General features: G+C 33.4%; 3 protein-coding genes and 1 long non-coding RNA gene across 5 annotated transcripts; 3 read left to right on the plus strand and 1 right to left on the minus strand.

Moving 5' to 3' along the window:
* Positions 1–16,501: 16,501 nt before the first annotated feature.
* On the plus strand, positions 16,502–17,760 carry LOC9324220. The gene is made up of 3 exons (XM_002886594.2): positions 16,502–16,968; positions 17,072–17,202; positions 17,377–17,760. The coding sequence occupies exons 1-3, from the start codon at positions 16,683–16,685 to the stop codon at positions 17,479–17,481; spliced, it is 522 nt and encodes a 173-aa protein (XP_002886640.1). The 5' UTR covers positions 16,502–16,682; the 3' UTR covers positions 17,482–17,760.
* A 656-nt stretch (positions 17,761–18,416) lies between these two features.
* On the plus strand, positions 18,417–19,624 carry LOC9322707 (28 kDa ribonucleoprotein, chloroplastic). 2 transcript variants are annotated; one of them, XM_021034510.1, is made up of 2 exons: positions 18,417–19,104; positions 19,191–19,624. In XM_021034510.1, exons 1-2 carry the CDS (start codon positions 18,655–18,657, stop codon positions 19,518–19,520), a joined length of 780 nt encoding a protein of 259 aa, XP_020890169.1. In that variant the 5' UTR covers positions 18,417–18,654; the 3' UTR covers positions 19,521–19,624. The 2 variants fall into 2 exon arrangements, with proteins under 2 accessions (XP_020890169.1, XP_020890170.1); XM_021034511.1 differs by having other exon boundaries at positions 18,492–18,845; positions 19,386–19,494.
* Positions 19,625–19,631: 7 nt separating this feature from the next.
* Positions 19,632–20,599, minus strand: LOC110230756. Its single transcript, XR_002333922.1, has 2 exons — positions 20,128–20,599; positions 19,632–20,044 (listed from the first exon to the last, which is right to left on the minus strand). It is a non-coding gene; the product is annotated as an uncharacterized LOC110230756 (long non-coding RNA).
* Positions 20,600–21,016: 417 nt separating this feature from the next.
* Positions 21,017–23,949, plus strand: LOC9322709 (DEAD-box ATP-dependent RNA helicase 22). Its single transcript, XM_021034509.1, has 8 exons — positions 21,017–21,505; positions 21,695–21,982; positions 22,069–22,182; positions 22,274–22,728; positions 22,955–23,261; positions 23,347–23,499; positions 23,637–23,688; positions 23,762–23,949. Exons 1-8 carry the CDS (start codon positions 21,185–21,187, stop codon positions 23,809–23,811), a joined length of 1,740 nt encoding a protein of 579 aa, XP_020890168.1. The 5' UTR covers positions 21,017–21,184; the 3' UTR covers positions 23,812–23,949.

The raw sequence follows: 23,949 nt of genomic DNA on the forward strand, positions 1-23,949 counted from the left end.
GCCCTTGACGACAAGACTAAGACGATGTGCAGCATCACGCTTGGATTTAGCATCATTTGAGATCTTCAACGGGCTGCGCTCTAAACCCAGGTTCAGATTTTGAAGAGAAACCCACAATTCCTTATCAGCCATGGAAGGATGTTGTAGATCCGTTGAAACGGAAGAGAAATCCGAGGTCGTCGGAAGACAGATCACCGGAAAAATGAAGTCGGTGAAGACAAGCCAAGAGAGTTCTAGAAATCGCCTTTTACTGTAGACGAGAGCTTTTTTTTTTTTTTTTTTTCTATCAGCTTCTTAACCACAAAAATAAATTTATTTATTTTTAAATAAAAATGCAATAAAAATTAAATAATTTTCTAAAAGTATACCAATATAACGGAGGAAGTAGGGAAGATTTTTTTTAAAAAAATTCTGATCAAATAATCATTTGATTAAAATGAGTAATATGTTGCTTAAGGAGTCTACTAATTAAGGTGATTATGATGTTATAGTGTTAGGAAAATGTTTTACAACAAATTTGTATTTTTCTTAGGAAATCGAAGCAATTTGAACGACAAAAGAGGCCAGTGACTTCTGCTTCTGTCTCATCCTTCTCTTTATTCTTATCTTTCATTCCTTATGTGTTTCGTTTATTTCCTTTTTTTTGTTTCTTTAATTTTACGTGCTCTCATATTTTTCTGCCAAGTTCCATGAAGTATTAAATCAGAGATGTCATATCTTGACATACTGCGTTTATACGCGAACCATTTCACATCTATAATAGACCAGTACGATCTATCATTCTTCAATTGTACGTCAAATGCCTAAGCCAAATTAAAATGGCGATTTCCATTAAGTAGATATTAAAATGGCGATTTCCATTGTTTTCCTATCCATGCAAATTAATGGATGAATTTTGTGTTGATCCTTTTGCTTTTCCACGTCCAAAAACTTTTATAATTTTCATGTCTCTTAACTTACTTCAATCTAAGTTGGCCACGCGCGACGTATAATCCAATAGTGTATATTAACATCTTCGTTACGTTATTATCCGAATTTAATTCATAATTGACAAAACAAACAAGAAAAACTTATCTTCTTTTGAAATGATAACGTTTTTCTTCTTAATGAAGAAATGGTCTTGGGGAACTCGAATCACTTGCACATTGAAACCAATACGAATTCCATGTATTTATATTAAAAGCTGACAATAAGATTATTTATATGTTTGATCAAAAACATAAGATTACTTATTATTATCTTTATACATTATGCAAAACTATATTATTCTACTTAACTAATCAACCACACATGTAAAAGTTTCCTCAGAGTATCTCTCGTCAGAAGATTGCATGTACATTTGTTTCTGTTTGATTTGTCGCTTAAACGAATTTAAAATGTCCATCTTCTAAGAAAAATGTTAAGAATGCGAAAAAGATATACATATTGATAAAGTGTGTAAGATCACTCGTGCAGAAATGCACGTCTCTAAACATCCTTTGGTCGACATACTTCGATTTAAAGAAATATACATATAATACATTTTTTGTTGTCTATATACTAGGGCATTCGTAATTCAATTAAATTAATTTGGCCTTGTTTTTTGTTTTTTTTTTCTTCTTGATGTCACAATAGCAACCAGAGTCAACGATTAACGAAACAAATTTGTTTCTGTTTTTTATTTTTGTTTTGTGTCAGCTAGAGGGACGAGTGATATCGATCCAATTATGATTGTTTTGTAATCTTTGATTAGTGGTAAATTTGGCGATAAATTTCACCGACTAGCGATCAAAATCTGCTAAAACTCAGAGTTTTAACATATAAGTTTTATGATTAATTATCTATTGCGAAAACATGTCAATGCAATTATGCAAGTTAGGAACCAGTATATTTGTCGTTAAACAACAACTACAGAAGTAACAAAACAAACCCTGGAATAACTATATATGTAACAAAATGTCACTTCCAAAAATTTTAAAAATAAACACTATTTTTAAGGACATTATTATTGTGCAATAATATATTCTCGTATGATTGGAACGTGTATAAAATATTTACATAAAACTATTTACGAAAAAGTTGACATGCACTGTAGGATCCTCAATAGTTGGTGATTGCTGATGTAGTATTCTGGTAGCGATTCTCTTTGTCGGAAAACGATTTGACATTTTACACAAATGTTTTGTAATTATAAAAAAATATGTGATAAATTTTGGAGAAAGAAACTAGAATTGATGATGTCAAAAAAAAAATAGAATTGATGAAAATAAATTCAAATTTCTATACATATATAGTGCTAAGCTTTATCGTTTATACATGATATAATTGCTTATTTGCTTCTATCACTTTTGTCAGCAATTAGATATATATCACCTAGTTTGTATTGTATGTGCCTTAATCTTTCATACAACTTCTACTATACTAATTTTATTTTCTACTTTTAAATTTTACTGCATGAATTATTTTCAATTTTTAAGATGGGAGTTAAATACGAGAACCTATGATACAATTTATGTTTTGTGTTTGCTATATAACATTATTTATATAAAGAGAAGGGAAAGAACAAGATCCTTAGGTTCAATGTACTATGGTTTGATAGAGGAAGCCAAAAGATCAAAGGATGTAGTATTAGTGCTTTGTTTAAAACAAAAATTTATTAGAGCTTTGGGTGTTTAGTGGCAAGCAAAGCAACAAAACGACATTCTACACCTAACTTTGGACACTCCTAAACACCGCATTTTCCACTTAATAAGTGATTCCCTTATCTAAACGAAGATTACTAATACCATAGAATAACTTTAATATTTATTTAGTTTTTTTGTCAAAAGAATAACTTTACATTGTATTACTCTTAGAGCATCTCCAACTCCACTCTATTTTTTCTTCTAAAACTCTATCATAGAGTACATTTTCTCCAACCTGACTCTATATGTTACTCTAAAATAGAATAAATGATAGGATTTCTCTATATATAGAGTAACTCTATTTTTTTTTACACTACCTCTATTTTAGAGTAACATATAGAGTGATACATTGGAGAGAAATCATGCTCTATTTTAAAGTTACTCTATTTTAGAGGAAAAAATAGAGATTTACATTGGAGATGGTCTTATACTTTAACTAAAATAACGTCTAAGAAAGTTATAAACATATATAAAACATGTGAAATTCCATTTACTTATATATTTAATGAATTGTTTAGTTTAGTGATACTTTGCTAACTAGTCATTAATTATGCTCTTTTTTTTAACAGCAAATCAATTATACTATATCATAAATGTGTTACATGATACATAAAATCATTCAAATACAACTATTGAACCAAATAAAGGAAATTGAACATAATTACGATGAAGAAGTGGAAGTAACTCTGCTTTCCAAACGGAAGCCTTACATGCAACAGATGAAATCTGTTAAGTCCCCTCTTCATATATTCGTAAAAGGCTATCATCTTATAGATGAAACTACCAAATGCTTTCCGCGTCACTATGATTAAACGAACACGCTGATATGTTGCTTGAAATGATTCTGGATCATGTCTTTCATAACTCTCTACCCATCGTTGCCGGTTAGTGACCATGATTTCCTTTTCCATAAAACCTGAATAATTCGATCGAGGGACAACGAGAACATCATCATCATCATCGGATCGTGTTCTTAGAAAGAGGAAATTGTCGCAGCAGCCAATTCTTTCAATCAAGAAAGTTTGTCTAATTCCCGGATCAAATACCCAAATGACTTCTCCAAACCATATGTCAAGAGAAAATTCATTGGTTAAAAACCGGAAATAACACAGGTGAGACAGGCCACCAGAATCAAACTTTAAATATGATAATACATTACGATTCAAGCGAATCGACAGAACACGGGACGAGAGACATCCATGAGATGAGTCTGTCAAAAGTATCGGTGGAATCAGGGTGAATTGATTGGCCAGCCAAATCGGAAATTGAAGCAAAAGCAAGATTAGAATCTGATCTGGGACCATTGGACGGAAAACCTTGATCACCGCCATTTTAATGTGGCAAAGAGCATGGATTGAAAACCTTCGATTTGCCATGATTTACCAATAAAACTAGAAACTTGCAAGTATCAGAGAAAGAAAATAAAAGAGAACAACGGTGGCCGACGCCGGCCAAAACAATTGAGATTTGAGAAGTTGTCTTCGATCGTGGATGGAGACGCTTGGGAGAGAAGACAATTTTTTTTATTTGTCATTAATTATGTTTAGAAATACCATATTGAAAACATTAAATTTATATAATAAGTTAGTCATTCATAGAACTGATAATGATCTATATTTATGAACATGATAATAGAATCCAACAAAACTAAAGTTTAATTCTGCTCTACCCACGGACTAAAATTTGTGAATGGTGACCAATAAACAATCTAATCACAAAATGATTTAATGATGTTATTGTTCCAAAATTGTATATCAGCATTCATAGATCATAATCTAAGAGCATTTTCTTCAGACATTGTAACTCAAACTGCCACCCCTGACATATTTGTTAACATGCTTAAGCATAAAGCAAATTAAACATTAACCAAGCAATATCATTGGAGTCATCATGCATATATAAAAACACCTTTGATGCGGAAAACAAAGAAAGATGATTACACATCACCTGAACATTTTACATGTCGAATGATTAATTCTTACATCGGGTTGGTATTAAAACCCCACGAAAACTTTATTTATATAGGTACAATTTTATATTAATATCCAATAAATAAAAGATTGATAGTGGATGAATGAAATTTGTGATGATGATATTTCGGGTCCAATTACAACCAATACACTAGTTTAATCGCATGCCTAGCTATCTTTAATTAGAGTTTAGACCATAATTATTCCAAACCCTTTCCAATTTAGTCTAACAACACTATATACATAAACAACATAAAATTGGTCTTCAAAATTTTAGGGCATGCATGTCCTTCTCAAATTAATTGTAGATTATGCTAATTGTTTTTCGTAAGATTAACCTATTTGATGTGTAATTTTTTTATATAACTTATAGACCAAAATTTATATGAACAGTTTTTTAAAATTAAAGACATATTTTCTTTAAAATCAAGTCATGTTTGAGACTGAATATTTTAAATATTGCACATGTTAAAGATATGACCTTGCTCGCAATAGACTGGATGAATATATATGAAACAAAACAATGTTTTGTGTTATAAATTTTCGAAGACAAGTCTGGCAATATCGGATCAACCCATTGAAAGTCCCAAATTTTACTGAGTAGGATTAATTTTTTCACAGCTACATTGTAAACAAACGAAAGGAAAACCAAAAAAGATTATAAAAAAAAAAAAATGCTGCCGGTTTAAAATGTTACAAGTTTGATAGTTGTTTAAATAAGTTAATTAAAAAACTTAATTAATACTCCCTCTGTTCCCTTAAGTTTGATGTTTTGGATTTTGCACATAAATTAAGAAAAAGTAAAATTTTATATTATTTAATTATTTGTTTGTTTGTTTAGTAATTTTAGTTTCACTTTTCTCTTCTTCTTATTGGTTACAATTACAAAACATCAAACTTTGTTCCTTGTGGAACAAGAAAAAATTCCACAAACATCAAACTATGAGGAATAGTAGTATATGGTTATGGATTGGGATTTGCAGTTATATCGATGTAGAGAACAAACTTGAAAATGAAGTTTCAATTGTCAAAGACATTTAATACGTTGAGACACGAAAGACCTTCCAACACCTTCACATGGCACACACACACTCTCTCTGACCGTTGTATCAGATCATGTGTTCACACATGTCAACAATTTAAGTCTTAAACTAAAATTATATGCTAAATACTCGGGATTTTAATTATACTTAAATTTGTTTATATTATTTAATCAACTCAAGATATTTCACCAAAAAAAAAAGATATTTCACCAACATGTCCAAGTTGCTCTGGAGGAATAGGCTGGTTTTGTTTGTGTTTAACGAAAGTAAAAAGATTATTATAATTTGTGATGTTGGGTTGATGAAGAACCAAAGGACATAATTTGAGATCCAAAATAGTTTCTTTTTTCTTTTGCGTGTTGGTCGCCGTACAAACGTCAACGTGATTAGGTCTCCGTATATATGCAAATCTGGATTTTAACTTTAGCTATTATTATTTGTTTTACAACAAAAAAAAGTTTGTACAAAATCAATGAATAGTGAAAATATTAGGTAGGGACGTACGTAAGGATGTATCCACGAAGGAGAACTCTTTTTGGATATTATATTTTGCAATTTTAAATATAATTTTGAAGGACACAATGATCATCATGAGTCAGGTAATTACTTTATTAATTTTATCTAACAATACGATTATGTTGTTACTTTATCATGGATGTTTCCTTAGGATATTCGAATCTTCGGTTCTATTTATTAGAGGAATTGATTAGGTCATGTGAGTATATATTTGCATATTCTTAATTTTAGACGGACCAATAAGTTATTGGCAATAACTTCGAAAATGTAGCAAAATGGGTCCATACTTACTGTATATCGTTTGGTAATTACTGTGATCCTTAAAAAACAAAATTCGAATAAATGTGTAAAGTAACATAAAATATTGAACGATGGTCTCATGTATCTTCATGTATTACATTATAACATTTACTTAGCCGGTGATGGTTGATTAACCGGTTGTTCGAAATGTAAGGCCCTGTTCGGGGCAAAATCGCAGCGATAACGACTGCGATCAATAAACAACATTCATCCCTCTTTAATCTCCTTTTCCTCTTTTCTTCATTTTCTGTCGCGCAACTCTTTTCTGATGATTTCGGAGTTGTCGGAATTAGTGGTGACACTACCTATACTTTATTTTCAAGCTACTATTGTCGTTTGTATAAAAATCATGGACAGAGCTTTACAGAATTTCACGGAGTAGATGACGGATCTAACCCAAAAATCCAATTTTTAATTAAGAATTTTCAAAATTTGCGTATATACCCTTTAAATTATAAATAATTACAATATATATTTGCTTTTTATAACAGTCGCCGGTGAGAGTTGTGCGATTCTAAAAAAAAACACGGCCTAAAACTACCATATGAATCTTATTAGCCACTGCAATTTACATGACGTATCACATATATTAGAGAAACTTAGATTCACTAGGTTAGGTTTTTCTAATTACATATGAAAAGTTTGAAATCACATAAAATAAAGTAAAATATTGTAGTTTTTTAGTTTTGTTTGTAATACATTTGTGATAATCCTTTTTTTTTTTTTTGACATCTTTGGATCGACAAGGCCGATCTATAGTCAATTCCTACTACGCGGGGTAACGCGACTTACTGGAGTCGAACTCCAGTGGGAAAGGCGGAATCAAATGGACTTAACCACTTGACTAAAGGCACATCTCCATTTGTGATAATCCTTAAATGAGCCTTATAATTACTATTAGAGACATGTAATAACTAGCTAATTAATATATACTAGAACATTACTTGACTATTACTTGTCGAGTTGAAGTTATGTTTTCACCGGTACCTCTTGGATTTGTCTATATATTGGTTACTGTTGTAAATGTTAAAAGATGCGGCGAACGCAAAACACATGGATAAAACATTTCGTTGTTTATTAATTTATGTGGAGTCCACCGTCATTGTGCACGCATAGTAATTTATTTTTTTACGTCTATATAAACGATCGAATTCGTTCGTTGTATAATCACAATTTATACTTCAATAATAAAAAGTTATAAGAAATCTCTCTCTTTCTCTCGTCTTTTTATTATTCGGTATATGTTTCTTCTGCGGATATAAAATTTCTCTCTTATTCATTATTTCTATTTACCATAAAATAAAGTAATTATTTATAACAATTACATATTTCTTTTGGAATTTTAAACCTCGTTTGGTTTCCATGGTTTTCTGAAACCTTTATCACGCATGTCTTTAAATTTTAAATCTAAATTTTACTTTAAGAAAAGTACCATAACAACCCTATATATATATATATATATATATATATATATATATTTGAGTCAATTGAGACGGAAGGCTATGTACTTTATAGATTTCTCAATATTCTTCCACTGATAATAATCTGATATCTAATCATTCTTAGAAATCCCACTTTAGTTCGTCTTATAATCAAACCCTAAGTCCTAGCATATCTCTTCCATACGTAGTCATCATTAAAGTGGTATTTTTTAGATATTTTTTCCCCTGGAAAAGATAACGATAGTTTTAAAGGATAAAAGAAGATAATGATGTAATAAAACAGATATTTTAGGACCAAAAAAGAGATAAATAACAATCATTTTGTGGTTGAACGTATATTTAGTCACTAAACAAAAGATAACTAATGAACTATAGGGGTCAAAAAAAACTTTCTTGCATTGTGGATAATCTAACTATACCAAAAGTAGATATGGTAGTAACAATTGTCCATTTCAGATGGAAGCACTTCCCATATGGATTCTTTGGTGAAGGAATGGGTACATTTACTATTCAAGAACACTAACGGGACGACCCATTCTTAGCCCTGAACGAATCTGCGACATGAACCGGACAGACCAAACCGGTACTAACCGAATGAATCATGCAAAAGTAAATAAAAACAAAAATAAAATGTCAAGAGAAAGCATTTAAGTCCGTGAAAGTGAGAAAAAAGGAGATAAGAAGTTGCAGTGTCCCTTGTCCACCCAATTCACAATTTCTGTTTTTATTTATCTTATTTTTGAGCTATTTATCTATCTATATTTTTGTTTATATTGTCTCCAATTTCTAAAGAATATATTTTTTTTTTTTTTTAATTCGTCATGAGTGGTGCCAAAATTGATTTTTTGGATCTATTAGTTAGGCTATCTTCAGCTATCTCTGAATTTTCTTATATTCGTCTAAATCTATATACCATATCGTTTTGTCCATGGTCCAAGTTCAACGTGCATTAAATGTTATATTCGGTCGAATTTGAAAATATGCAGAATAAATCTCATTTTGTATGACTAATCAAGGCAAGTGTGTTAATTAGGCTTGCAAAAATAATGTACTATCAAATGTTCTATACAAGTGACTTTAGTCAAGTGGTTAAGTCCACTTGACTCCGCCTTTTCCACCGGAGTTCGACTCCAGTAAGTCGCGTTACTCCGCATAGTAAGAATTGACTATGGATCGAGCCTTATCGATCCGAAAATGTCAAAAAAAAAAAATACGAGTGAACAAAAAAAAAACACACACAAAGAAATTAGTAGCTATCTTTAACATCAATTTTCAAATATATCATATATGACATTTATACCGAATTATGGGTAGTTGGACGAAGATAAACGAACGTTACATTTCAGAAAATATCGAAAAAATACTCCGAGGTTGATTTTGTTAAAAATACATATTTTAAGATTTTTTTTCTTTTAAAAACTATATTTAATATTTAATTTTAAAAAAAAAACTCAAACCAATGATATAAAATAAAATACAAATAATCATAAAATATTAAATATATTTAAAATTTACATAGAAAGTTGTAAAAATCCTATATAATAAAACAAAAAAATCTCTAAAACATCTTATATAATAAAGCAGAGGGAGTAATAGTTACCTATCGTCCAAAAAGTGGAACGTTACAAGTGAAAAACAACTCGAGAAAAATATGAGTTTGAACAGGTGCCGTTTTAAACTTATATTTTATCGAAACGTTACAAATATATAAAATTATAATTTAAACAAAATAAGACACCTTATTTCACAAAAAAAAAAGGGGGACTCACAAAAATGCCCCCTTTTTAATACCCATTTTCAAAAATACCCCCTCCCTAATAGCTTCCCTGAAATTGACTATTTTACCCTTAATGAAGAAGAGAAAACTGGGGAACGACGAACAAAAATCTCTGCGTCTCTCGTCACCTTCACAGCCGACGAACAAAAGGTGATGAGATCTTAGATCCGTCGATATCTTCATCTTAGATCCGTCGAGTTCAATCGAGTTCAATCGAGTTCAATCGAGTTCAATCGACGAGGATCAATCGATTCTGTAATCAAAAATCTGTGACTCATCCCAATCTGCATCAATTAGGTTCGAATCGCTTCTGAAATCTGAACCGTTTAGATCCAAAAGTTCATCGATTTCGTCTTCTAATCTGAATTGATTAATTAAGAGCTTCGATTCTGTGTTTATCTATTTTCTCGAATTTGTCTTGCTTGAAAATTATAATTCGTGTTACCTTTAAAAACTTTCTAAAACCATTGTAAAAATTTCTTCTTCATCTTCTCACTGTATTTATGTTCTTCAGTAACTATTGTACACTATTAGTGAAATAATTTTGATTTACCGTGTTTTTTGTGAAGATTGTAAACCTTTAAAAAATATTGTAAAACCATGAAGAACTTTATAAATACCTTGTGAACTATCATAAAGATACATATGTTTAACATTATAATACATTATCTTTTTTATCAGGTCGTAATGATTGAGTTGAATTGCATATCTGGTGTTTGGAAACTGAAAAATAACAATTGTTGGGATTTTAAATTTGATGTTGAAAGAGGAGGGTCTCTTACTTTTATCAATGAGGATACGTGTTTCACTGATTTGTGTGCTGTTGTTATAGAAGATTTTGGAATTGATGTCGGTATTAATATAGTGAAACTCAGTTATTCATTACCCTCTACAAAAGACATGCCTCCTATGTATATTAGAAATGATAGGCAAGTGCAAGCATTTATGAAAAAGCTTGCGGAATTCAGAGGCGGTATTCAGCTATGTGTAACTGTTGAGAAGGTATTTTACCAACATTCAATTTTGTAAACTGGTTTAACAAATTTGTAAACAGTTTTAATTATCTTTACAGGGGAAAACAAGCAGTAATCCAATGATGGGGACAAACAACATCTCAATTAGTAGTGAGAGCAATACAGATCCTTATTCTACATATCAAGTCATGAATGAGGTAAAACAGTAAAGAAACCTTGTAAATTAGTAAAGAAATCATTAAAATAGCTTGTAAATAAGTTAACGAAGATTCAAAATAACTTGTAAATTTGCAAAAATTATATTACAGGTACAAATGTATTCTGCAAACCCTGCTCCTATAACTTTTGTTTCAGCTCCTGCATGTCATGTCATGAATGAGGTATTTTCAATTCCCTTACAAATTCTTTGAAAATCAGTAAAAAATCTTTTTAAAAAACCTTGTAAAACCCTTTTAAAAACCCTTTTTAGTACACCTTTTAAAATAACTTGTAAATCCTTTTAAAATACCTTGTAAAACAATTCAAATCCAAATTTTTTTTGCTTTTGCAGATGGGATTTGACTCAACCATCCCGGAGAGGGTTAGAACTGAAACGGAATCCTTCTCTAATATATCTGAAGGTTCAGCTCCTGTAGGTGGTTCTACTATTTCTGCATCTTCAAATACTTTGTATTGTGGAAAGTTGTTCAAGGACAAAAAGGAAATGGGAAGGCAGATGCAGTTATTTGCAATGGAGAATAACTTCGAGTTCCGGACTAAGAAATCAGACTCAACACGGTATACTCTTCGTTGCATTGATGAAAAATGTAGTTGGAGGTTACGTGCAACTAGGGTTAAGGCATCAGATAGTTTTATTATTAAAAAGTATGTTAGTGAGCACTGTTGTGATTCTTCGCTAAGGAAGGTTAATCATCGCCAAGCAACTGCTAGGACATTAGGAGAAATGGTAAGTAATCATTTTCGTGGAGAGAAGCTTGCGCTTAAACCTAAACAACTGATAGAAAAATTCAGACACGACAATGGGATTGGAGTTTCTTATTCAAAAGCGTGGAGAGCTAAAGATCATGCAATCGATGTTGCTAGGGGTACACCTGAAGATGGTTATGAGTTCTTGCCAATGTGGATGTACATGGTAAATGAGAAGAATCCTGGTTCTGCAACCTTCATTGAGGTCGATCCTGACAACAAATTTAAGTACGCATTTCTTGCCTTTGGTCCGTCAATTAGAGGGTTTAAGTTGATGAGAAAAGTGATTTGTATTGACGGTGCTCATTTGAAATCAAATTTTAAAGGGACTTTGCTTGGTGCCTCAGCACAAGATGGTGACTTTCATTTGTATCCTATTGCATTTGGCGTAGTTGATTCAGAAAATGATGCTTCGTGGGACTGGTTTATGAAGTGTTTGAAGAAAATTATCCCGGATGAACCTGATTTAGTTTTTGTGTCAGATCGTGCATCATCAATTGCCAATGCTCTTATTGTTAATTATCCACTTGCTCATCATGGGATCTGCATTTTTCATTTGGAGAAAAACCTTGAGACTGGGTTTAAGTCATCCTCAACGCTTATTCCAGTTATGAAAGATGCAGCTTATGCTTACACAAGGTTTGATTTTGAACAGTTGTTCCATGAACTGTCTCTTGCTGACAACAAGATGGCACAGTATCTGTGGGATTTGGATGTCAAAAAATGGTCACGTGCTTGTGCACCTGCCAATCGATACAACATTATGACATCAAACTTAGCTGAGTCTTTGAATTCTCTGTTGAAAGAAAGCCGTGAGTATCCAATTGTCTGTTTGTTTGATACAATTAGGTCTACTCTTACCAGATGGTTCAATGAACGACATGAGAAGGGTACTCGTAATAGGCATTCAGTTACTGTGAATGTGATGAAGCAAGTAAAGACACTGTATGATTCTACTGCACGCTGGCTTGAAGTGTCACAAGTGAATCAACACGTGTTTGAAGTGAAAGGAGGTACGTTGGTTCATGTTGTGAATTTGGAAACAAGAGACTGCACGTGTTGTGTGTTCAATATCACGAAAATCCCGTGTGCTCATGCAATAGCGGCTGCAAAACATATTAATCTTAACGAATATGATTATGTTGATACCTTATACTCCAACAAAAGGTATGTCATATTCTAACTTTACAGGTATGTTACTATATAAAACAAGTTATAAAACTGTATTTTAAAATTTTTTATAACCATTAAAAACCTTGTAAATCAATTTCTTATCAAAATCATCAAAAAACCTTGTAAAATATTATAAAAACATTGTGAAACCCTTATCATGTCTTGTAAAAACTTGTTCAACCTCTAAAAACCTTGTAAGACCTAAAAAAACCTTCTGATTGTCTTGCAAACCTTTGAAAACTCTTACAATTTTTAAAAATTACATCTTTGTTTGACAGTTGGACGCTAGCATATTCAGAGAGTATATATCCCGTTGGTGATAGGACACAATGGGAGGTTCCAGCCGATGTTGCTGCTTTTGTTTGTCGACCACCATCTTCTCGTGTTCCTAGTGGCAGGCCTAAGAAAAAGAGAATACCTAGTGGATGGGAGTATGGAAAATCTGCAACAAATTACAAATGTCGTCGGTGTGGTCAAAATGGACACAACAAAAGTAGTTGTGTGGCTCCAATATAGTTTTTACTTTATTTTATTACATAACATATTAAGTATTTTGTGACTTTTTTAAAAAATATTATTGAAAAACTTTCATAACTTGTTATAAAACCTTTTTTACGTTTATTCTTGGAGAAAGGTGTTACTACGTTTTCAAAAAGTTGTTACACTTGTAAGATCTATATAAAATCTTTTTAAAACCCTTGTAAAACACCCTTTAAACACTTTAAAAAACCTTGTAAAACCTTATAAAACTCTTGTAAAAACCTTTTAACCTACAAAAAGCCTTGTAAAACACTTTAAAAACACTTTTTAACCTCTTTTAAAACCATCATAAAACCCTTGTAAAAACGTATTAACCTATAAAAACCCTTGTAAAACCCTTATAAAACCCTTTAAAAAACTTTAAAAACCATTGTAAAATCCTTAAAACCTCCTTATAGAAATAACATCATAAATCTTTTTAAGCCTTGTAAAACCCTTATAAAACACTTGTATTAACCTATAAAAACTCTTGTAAAAACCTTTTAAAAAACCTTGTAAAACCTTATAAAACTCTTGTAAAAACCTTTTAACCTACAAAAAGCCTTGTAAAAAACTTTAAAAACCATTGTAAAAACCTTAAAACCTTCTTATAGAAATAACATCATAAATCTTTTAAAGCCTTGTAAAACCCTTATAAAACACTTGTATTAACCTATAAAAACTCTTGTAAAAACCTTTTAACCTACAAAAACCCTTGTAAAAACCTATAAAACACTTTAAAACCTCTTGTAAAACCCTTATAAAAATCTTGTAAAAACGTATTAACCTATAAAAACCCTTGTAAAACCCTTTATAACACTTTGAAACAAGCTGGATATAAATTGCAATAGTTAACAATATTCTTCATCTAATAAACTGTTCCATAAACACATTCGTTATCACTGTTTTACAAAATAACATACTGGTTTAAAAAGATAACTACAATAAGAAAGGAACTTATGTTTACTTTTTTAGTGTATTTACTTTTTTCTTGTTCTTGAGTGGGGAATCATCTTGATATTAGAGTTTTATAAAAACTTGTAAAACACATTGTTAAATGTTTTTAAATACATTGTAAAACTTTTAAAACACATTGTAAATTGATTAAAAACTTACAAAACAAAACTAATTTAGATATACCTGTGGTAAGCAAGAATTCTCTCTCTGAGAATCGCATTGGCTGGGAGTCAAATGTGAACCAGAGATTCTTCTCCTTTAAAAGCAACCTTCGCTGCATCAAGAAGTGGAAAATCTTCCCCGAAAAATTAACTCCACTTCTTTTTGCTAGTTCAATAATAGGACCAAGGAAAGAGGCTTTAATTAGATTAAACTGTTCCTCCCCTAGTGCGAGCTCAACTTTTTTGACCAAATGCGTTTCGAAATGTTGAATAACAACAGCTCCAATGTTTGGTTCAAACCCGGGATTATATATACGGGGCGGTAGGTTAAGCACATCCAATGAGTCATTGTTAGACATCTGCGTAAAAACCAAGCATAAAAACCATATCAAGAATGTAAAACATTTAAAACGGTTGTAAAATACAGAAAAGGAATAATTCAGCATTTAAAACCTTTTTAAAACGGTTGTAAATTACAGCAAATGAATAATTCAGCATTAATAACGAACCTTTAAAAAATGTTGTAAACTCCACAGTTAACGATTATAAAATCAAGAAATGGAATAAATCAGAGAGGATATACCCTAAATCAAGCATTAAGAAGCATTTACAAGTTAAGAACGAACCTTTAAAAATGTTGTAAAATCTACAGTTCAAAATCAAGCAGTCAAATCAAGCGTTATCAGTCAATATTCAATAATGAGATAAAAAAAGCTTCAAGAAGACCAAACTTTCACAGAAACACAGAATCTAAACCACAGAATCAAACCACAGAATCTAACTTCCAAAAGACAAACCTTTCAAAAAAGCTTCTAAAATATAGTGAGGAATCTAACCTGGAATCGATGTAGGACAGATCGAAATAAAACACAGACGGAGACGGAGACGCTGAGAAATCAAAATCGAACAAAAAGATGTTAACGCCGATCGAAATCGAACAGATCAAATCGAAAACGAACAACGAGATTTTACCACCGATAGAAAGCGAAATCGAAAGGAGACGCCGATTTGATATGGAATCGAGATAACGGAATCGAGATCGGAAAATCGTCGCCGATCGAAATGAGAGAAAGAGAGAGAATGGTTGAGAGAACCGTGCAGATCTTAGGTTATGAAAGCAAGGGTAGTTTGGTCATATTTGAATTAATTAAGGGGTATTTTTAAAAATGGCAAGCAAAAAGGAGCAATGTTAAAAAAGGGTGTGTGAAACAGGGCATTATTAACAATTTCTCAAAAAAAAAAGAAGAAGACCCCTTACATTTTGTTTAGAAAGTGCAATTTATGTAACTGGTTTTTTTGTTTGATCACACAAAAAGAAACTTAGTAACTTTGGAACGGTAAGTTATTCTTTGTAGTAGAATAGTAGTATTCATTCCATTTCATAATATAAGGCGTTTTAGATAAAAAATTTTGTTTTACTCGTTTTCGAGTTTCAATGCAAATTATATACTACTTTAATATTTTATGATTATTTATATTACGTAGTCTCTTTTATGATTGGTTAAATTTTTAAAAATAGATCTTCTTAATCATCGTGCTTTTACCTAAAACGACTTATATTATGAAACGGAGGGAGTAGTATAATCAAGTCCTAAATAAAAGTCAAACGCTACAACATACGATAATTAACTGCTAAAAAACTATGGTTTATTGGCTTATCACATGATCTAAAACGAGTAAGAAAAATAAATGCAACAACTTAAATTATTTTAAACAGTAAGAACAAAAACAATGTCAAAATCATCGGTCCCTGATCCCCGGTGCCGGCACCCACCCGTTCAAATCAACTATTTAATTTTTCCGACCATCCTATTACTCTATTCCATTAAATTCTAAACTCCAAAAATAACCAAAATTAAATAAAGTAAACGTCAGAGATGTCTCAGGCAACCACAGTCAAATCTGCAACAATATGGTTACAAATCTTTAATAACAATATTATTCTTATCATTAATTAACTCCCAAAATGACAGTCCAATTAAATAATCACAAAACATCATAAAGTAACCAAAATTAAAATAATAACATTTTTTTGGGGTTTCACATGTTTTATAAGCAAAGCCAGTGTGGTGGACCTAACTCTTCACGCTGTCCCGAAAGAGACTCTTCTCTTCTCTCTTCCTCTTTCTTTCACACAACTCTCTCATTCTACTCTCTGTTTTTTTTTTCTTTAATCATAACATTTTTTTGAAGAACAGAGATTTTTTTGTGTGTGTAAGAGATGGGAAATTGTCAAGCGGTTGATGCGGCGGCGTTGGTTCTACAACATCCTGACGGCAAGATCGATAGATATTACGGTCCTATATCCGTTAGTGAAGTCATGCGTATGTATCCTGGTCACTACGTTTCTCTTATTATTCCTTTGCCAGAGAAGAATATTCCGACGACGACGACGACGACGGATGATAAGACTGAGAGAAGGGTTGTGAGGTTCACGCGCGTGAAACTTCTCCGACCAACGGAGAGTCTTGTACTTGGTCATGCTTATCGTCTCATAACTTCACAAGGTTTGTTTTTGTATTTTTATAACTCTTTCTTTTTTTGTATTTTTTTTTTGTTTGTGTTCATATAATGGGTTTCTGATTAAATGAGTGTTTGATTTGTTTTCAGAGGTTATGAAGGTTTTAAGAGCCAAGAAGTATGCGAAAACAAAGAAACACCAAAGTGAAACGAGTAAGGAGAAGAAGAAGCCGTCGCCGGAGAAGAAGATTGATGAAGAATCCGACAAGAATCAGAATCTGGTACGGAATCTATACTTAGAATTTAAGATATTGTTTTCGCTTAAAGAATCAAGTTTTACTCGATTTGTTAAAGTAATTAGATATGGGGTTGGTTTAAAGTAAGCTTTTATGTAACAATTTATATAAAAATAAAAGAAAATTAATGGGTTTGTGTTTTTTTTTTTTTTTGCATAGGAAACGAAAGATGAGAAGCAACGTTCAGTGTTAACGAATTCGGCTTCATCGAGATCAAAAACATGGAGGCCATCATTGCAGAGCATCTCTGAAGCTACGAGTTGATGTTTGGTTTTTAGCGTGAGGGACAAGAAACATAGTCTCTGTGTAAGATCAATCAGAAGATGGAATCTGAAGAAGAAAGAGAGATAAACATTATTGAATAAACTCTTCTCTTGTGTTCATTTCTGGTTATTATTTACATAGGAGATGAAAATTTTATAGATTAAGATGTAAAAAAAAAACTCTGCAGAGATTAAGAACTAAGTCCCTTTTTTTGTCCTGTAAATGTATATATGTTCTCCATGTGAAGCAATCAATGGAAAAAAAAGATTGTAAAAAACATATGTTTTTGTTTGTGTTTACAATTTATTATGTCTTGAGCCATTTATGGTTTACACAAATTCTTGGAATGAATTCAAAAAACACTAGTTAAATGAGTCCATAAACATTTGATTTAGATGTTTTTTTTTTTTTTTTTTTTTGAACTAAAACATTTGATTTAGATGTATGTGAGGTATAAATGGTTGTAAGAATTGCATTGAGTTGGATTGATCATTGGTAGGTACACATCCTTTCATGCATTTATGGGAAGGTTATTTAAGAAAATAACCAAATTTATTAGAGATCATTGAGTTATTTTCTTATCATACAGAGAAAGTAGACTTTCTCGAAATTTGTATTTCTTTGAATGAAAAAATCAAACTGATTAACATTTTTTGTATATATATAAATTCTTTTTTTTTGGCTAATATAACAAAGAAAAGCTAAGTAAAACCAACAATGATGGACATTTGCATCAAACCCATACCAAACCGAAAATTGAACCGATATTTTATGAACCGAACAATTTTAGATTTCCTTGAAATAAAAAAGCTCAAAAGAAATTCAACCGAATCCAGCCAATGGTTTTTAGACTCTAAGAAAATATTTGATTTTTATTTCTTTCTACTTATGACGTAGGAATCTCAATACCAATGTATTTTTTATTTTATTTTTCAACTACCAATCTCAATTTATTCTGAAATATTTTCTGAAACCAGAAACCAAAGAAATCCAGACCAAACCGAAATAACCAAACCGGAATAAACCCCCTATCAAGTCACAGAAACACTTGATTCTAAAGATTGCGATAGCCGCCGATAGGCCAATCACTCTTTTGGCCTTATCCGAAATCTTTTTGTGGGCAGAATCGTCTGTGTCTTAGGCCAATCTCTCTGTCTCTCTGTCCAGAGAGAAATGGCAGCTTCAACAGTACCACTCTCGTGCTTCAAACTCAATCATCAACCAAACCTTCTTCATGGCTGCAGCAAATCATCTAACCAAACACTTCTTAAATTCAACTTTTCACCTCTAAAACCTTTCTTGATCTCCTCACGCAGCGGCTCACGACGTTTCAGAGTCTTGCCAGAGACCATCAACGTCAAATTAGAAGAGGAAGAGAAGGAGGAGGAGGATACTACTGTTGATCTTGATCCTCCTGCAGCCATTAACACTAAGCTCTACTTTGGTAACTTGCCTTACAATGTTGACAGTGCAACTCTGGCTCAAATCATTCAAGATTTCGCTAACCCTGAGCTCGTTGAGGTTCTTTACAACAGAGACACAGGGCAGAGTCGTGGATTCGCCTTCGTAACCATGAGCAATGTCGAAGATTGCAACATCATCATCGATAACCTCGATGGAACTGTGAGTCTCTTGCAGCTTTATTAGAAAACACACAAAAAGGGCAAAAACACATTTTGGTTGATGTTTGTTTGATTGGTATTTATCAGGAGTATCTTGGTCGGGCTTTGAAAGTGAACTTTGCTGACAAACCAAAGCCTAATAAAGAACCTCTGTATCCAGAAACAGAGCATAAGCTGTTTGTTGGTAACTTGTCGTGGACTGTTACTTCCGAGTCATTAGCTGAAGCGTTTAGAGAGTGTGGAGATGTGGTTGGAGCTAGAGTTGTGTATGATGGAGATACCGGAAGATCACGGGGTTATGGCTTTGTGTGTTACTCTTCCAAAGCGGAAATGGAGACCGCGCTTGAATCGCTTGACGGATTTGAGCTTGAGGGTCGGGCGATTCGAGTAAACTTGGCTCAAGGGAAGAAATTTTGATATCATACAACAACATTGTGGAATCATTTTGATTTCTATACATTAGAGTTGTGTTTAAATTGAACTAATTGACTCAAAGATCAATAAAACTTTCTTTGCTAGAAGGTGTGGTAATAACTAATCAGTACCAATCCAAATTGTTAACTTGTGTGTCTTTGCAAGAAAATACAACATTAGAATCAATTAAAGCATTAATCTTGTTCCTTTCTCTGGCTAACAAGAAACCCCGAGAAAGCTCGTTTACCAGCCATTAGTGGTGCCAACAGCCAACCATAGTACCTTCACTAAACCAAATCGCTTATTACATTCTTTTGACACTTTTTGGCTTTGTCAAGGTTCAAAGCAAATTGGTCTTCATACTATGTGCTTAAAAACTGTCTGTCTTTCGTAACTCTCTCCTTTGTCTAGCTTTAGTTAAATGTTTATAAGAACACACAAGTACCAAGAGTCCTCAAAATTTTCAGTAATTTCAAAGGATACATGACATAGTCAACCTAAACTGATGTCATTGAAAAAGGATCACACTGCACAAAACGAATCAGAAGCATTAATACTCTAAAAATTTAGGAGAAACCAAAGATATTTGAGGTGACTAAAAAAAGTTAACCTGTCAGACAACCGCGCGACCCACCCCGGAGAGGAAGACCTAACCGGGTGGCGACCATCGACAGCGAAGAGATTCTAAACTTGCTCGATTCGTCGATCAGACTTACGTCAATCAGACTTAGATCTAAGATCACAGAGACCCTAAAGAACCTCTAACCCCGTCAATCACACTAAGATTGCACGGTCATATGATTCATCAACCAGGTTTTAGGTCCTGTCTCCTTATAAACCAAGGATACAGAGGTACAAGCCTATAGAACAAATCCTGTTCAAGTAAGGTCGTGCCCACTTGTGATCTCTACCAATATATAAACAACACAACTTATCTCTACTTTAGTCGGTGTGGGACAAAGAAAACAAGTTAATTAAAAAGTCACTAAACAAAGCCTAATAACAATATGTCGTCGTTTCCTTACTCAACGAACTAATTGCCTAAGAATCTAGCTCTATACCAGAATCGGAACACACTTACGGAAAAAAACTGTGTCAAAAAAAAAAGATAGCCTGTCAGACAACCGTGGGACCACCCCAGATAGGAAGAAGACCTAACCAGGTAGCGATCCTCTACAGCAGAGGGGCTCCGAAGAGACGATCCGCCGTCAATCACACTCAGGTCACACGGCTTTGATTCATCAACCAGGTTTAAGGGCCTGTCTCCTTAGAAATCAAGGAAACAGAGGTACGAGCCTATAGAACAGATCCTGTTCAAGTAAGGTCGTGACCAATGATGATCTCTGATGATATATAAACAACACAAGTTATCTTAACTTAAGACGATGTGGGACAAAGAAACGACTCAAGTCACTTAACAAAGCCTATACGTCGTCGTTTCCTTCCTCAGCAAACTAATTGCCTAATAGGCTAATACGTCGTCGTTTTCTTCCTGAGTGAGCTAATGAAGAGACTGAAAACAGAGGTTTCTTCTTTCTTGTCTGAAATCTCATTTTGCTTAAACCCTAAAACCTCATTTGGATTAGGTTTTCTCCAATCTTATCCGCCGTGATAAAATCTGATTGCTTTTTTCTTTTTCTTTATGAAACTTTGATTTGTGGAATCCGATGATTCTCTCACGCTCTGTCTCTGTGCTTCATTTGTGTGGAGTCTCATCTTCAGCGCCGTCGAAGCTCTTATCTCAGAGGTTCAAGGTCTCGTTCGCTCTCGCTTATTGTTCATCTGTTTCTTTCCGTTTAAACTCTCTCAATCGATCTGACGCGAAATGGGTTCGTGGGTTTGCGTCTACTACTGAAGCAGAAGTAGAGAAAAAGGGTAATGATACGTTTTTTGCTGACAATACCGTTTCTTGGAAGTCTCTTGGGTTATCAGATAACGTCTCTATAGCTCTTCGAGATTCTGGGTTCGATAGACCATCTCTTACTCAGGTAAGTTTTCAAATTTAGTGAAATCAAAGTTAGAACTTAGAGAAGCATTTGTTGATTGTCAAATGATAAGTTAAAGTTCCTGTTTTTATGTAGTGGAAGGAAAAAAAAGGAACCTTTTTTACTACTAAGTTCAAAGAAAATCACTTGTTTGATTGTGAATCTGATTCTCTACTGTTTTTTACTTGTTAGGCTGTTTGTATACCGTCTATATTGTCTGGGAAAGATGTGATTGTTGCAGCAGAAACCGGTAGTGGTAAAACACATGGATATCTTGCTCCAATAATTGATCGATTAACGAACACCGCTCTTGATTCCGAGTATACGAATGGAGAGGAAAGGCCGTTTCCGCTTAAGAATCTGTCTCTTATCCTGTGTCCAAATGTGATGTTGTGTGAACAAGTGGTTAGGATGGTTAATGGTCTTCTTGGTGAAGATGGTAATCCACTTCTTAGAGTAGAAGCTGTTTGCGGAGCCCAGGTAATACCTAATACCTATTCAGAAGAGCTGTGTTCCTTTGTAAGTGTTTTGAATATAGCTGAATATGAAAGTTGTATTTGCTGCAGGGTTGGCCAGATAGACTGCCTGATATAATTGTCTCGACACCTGCCGCTCTTCTGAATAATATTGAGCCAAAAAGAAATAGACGTCTGGAATTTCTGCGATCAGTCAAATATGTGGTATGGTTTTCTTGCTTAGAGTTGTGTAGTTTTGTTATCTGAGCAATTTTGGAATTGTAGATTTCCTTTTGAATGTTTGGATCACTTGCAGGTCTTTGATGAAGCTGATATGCTTCTGTGCGGAAGCTTCCAGAATCAGATTATTCGTCTGATAAATATGCTGCGTTTCGATGAGAAACAAGTGTCTCGTTTGGCTACATCCACAATTGGCAAAACAATGGAGATTGATGCCTCTGTACCCCAAATTGATCTAGAAAATGAGGATGATGCTGAATTCGATGATGGATCTATTTCCGAGGAAGAGGAAGAGGAAGAGGAACATATTGATGATACAGCACATATGCCTAGTGTTGAAGCTGAAGCTGGGTCAGACACCAAAAAGGGCTGGAGGAGAGTGAGAAAGATCTATAGCCGCAGTAAGCAGTATATCTTCATTGCAGCCACACTTCCAGTTAACGGGAAGAAGACTGCCGGAGGAATTTTGAAACATATGTTTCAAGATGCTATTTGGGTTAGTGGAAACTTTCTTCACCGAAACAGTCCGAGGTGAAACCTTCTCTCTTTTATCTTCGTTGAAGTACTGCGCATCACTCACCCCTTTGAATATATAGAGGGCTAACTGGGAATAGAAAATGATTATAAGCTCTTGGTTGGAAGCCATTGCTTTGATGTTCATAACATTGGGAATCTGATTTTCTTGATCAATTAAGTAGAATTTTGTTTTGTAAGCCACTTAAACTCAGATTTTGTTCTTGTCTTTGCTATGTTGCAGACTAAAGCAAAAATGGGTTGAAGTCACAGTAGACTCACAGGTTGATGCTCTTATAGAGGCTGTAAAAAACAATAACAACACCAACACAGAGAGGACAATGGTGTTTGCAAACACGGTCGAAGCTGTTGAAGCAGTGGCTGATATATTGGAGAAAGCTAGTATTCAGTGTTATCGTTATCACAAGAACCACAAGCTAGACGAACGTGCTAATATATTAGCTGATTTCAGAGAAACCGGCGGTGTCTTTGTTTGCACCGATGCCGCTGCCCGGGGAGTTGATGTTCCTAATGTCTCACACGTTATTCAGGTTTCTTTTCTAATTTCAACAAACACCCTCTTCAAAGTGCTCGGCTTTCTAAAACCATAGTGAACATTCTCGGAGGTGATTGCAGGCGGATTTTGCTAGTTCTGCAGTGGATTTCCTTCACAGGATAGGCCGAACAGCTAGAGCTGGGCAATATGGAACAGTGACCAGTCTATACACCGAGGCTAACCGTGATTTAGTAGAAGCAATCCGTGAAGCAGTGAAGATGGGCCAGCCAGTGGTATAAATTCTATGAAACTCCCATGATCTCAATTCTGTTTTATCTTCCGTACTAGAATCCGCAATATTATTTTCTCATGAACATTAGCATATTCCTTCTGATGATTCATTCTTGTAATATGGTATATGAATATTCAGGAAACTGCATTCAGCAGGAAGAGAGGTTTTAGGAACAAGGTTAAGAAGAGAGGTAAGTAAACTAAGAATCCATAGATGCAAAACAATGAGAAAGATAGAGAAGCTAATTATGTTTAATGTTTCAGCTTTTTTGAAAGCTGGAGAAGCAGAGGAGCCACAAGCTGTGAGATTTTAAGTTCTGTTGTTTTCTTTTTACAATTCCATAGGCGTTGTTTGTATATAGAAGTACGCAAAATCGAATAATCACTATTTGTTATTTTCTTGTACCAATTTTTTTTTATATGAATTAATACAATCTCTTTTATGCGAAGCT

This window comes from Arabidopsis lyrata (genome assembly GCF_000004255.2).
Source record: "Arabidopsis lyrata subsp. lyrata unplaced genomic scaffold ARALYscaffold_2, whole genome shotgun sequence".
NCBI classification, from domain to species: domain Eukaryota; kingdom Viridiplantae; phylum Streptophyta; class Magnoliopsida; order Brassicales; family Brassicaceae; genus Arabidopsis; species Arabidopsis lyrata.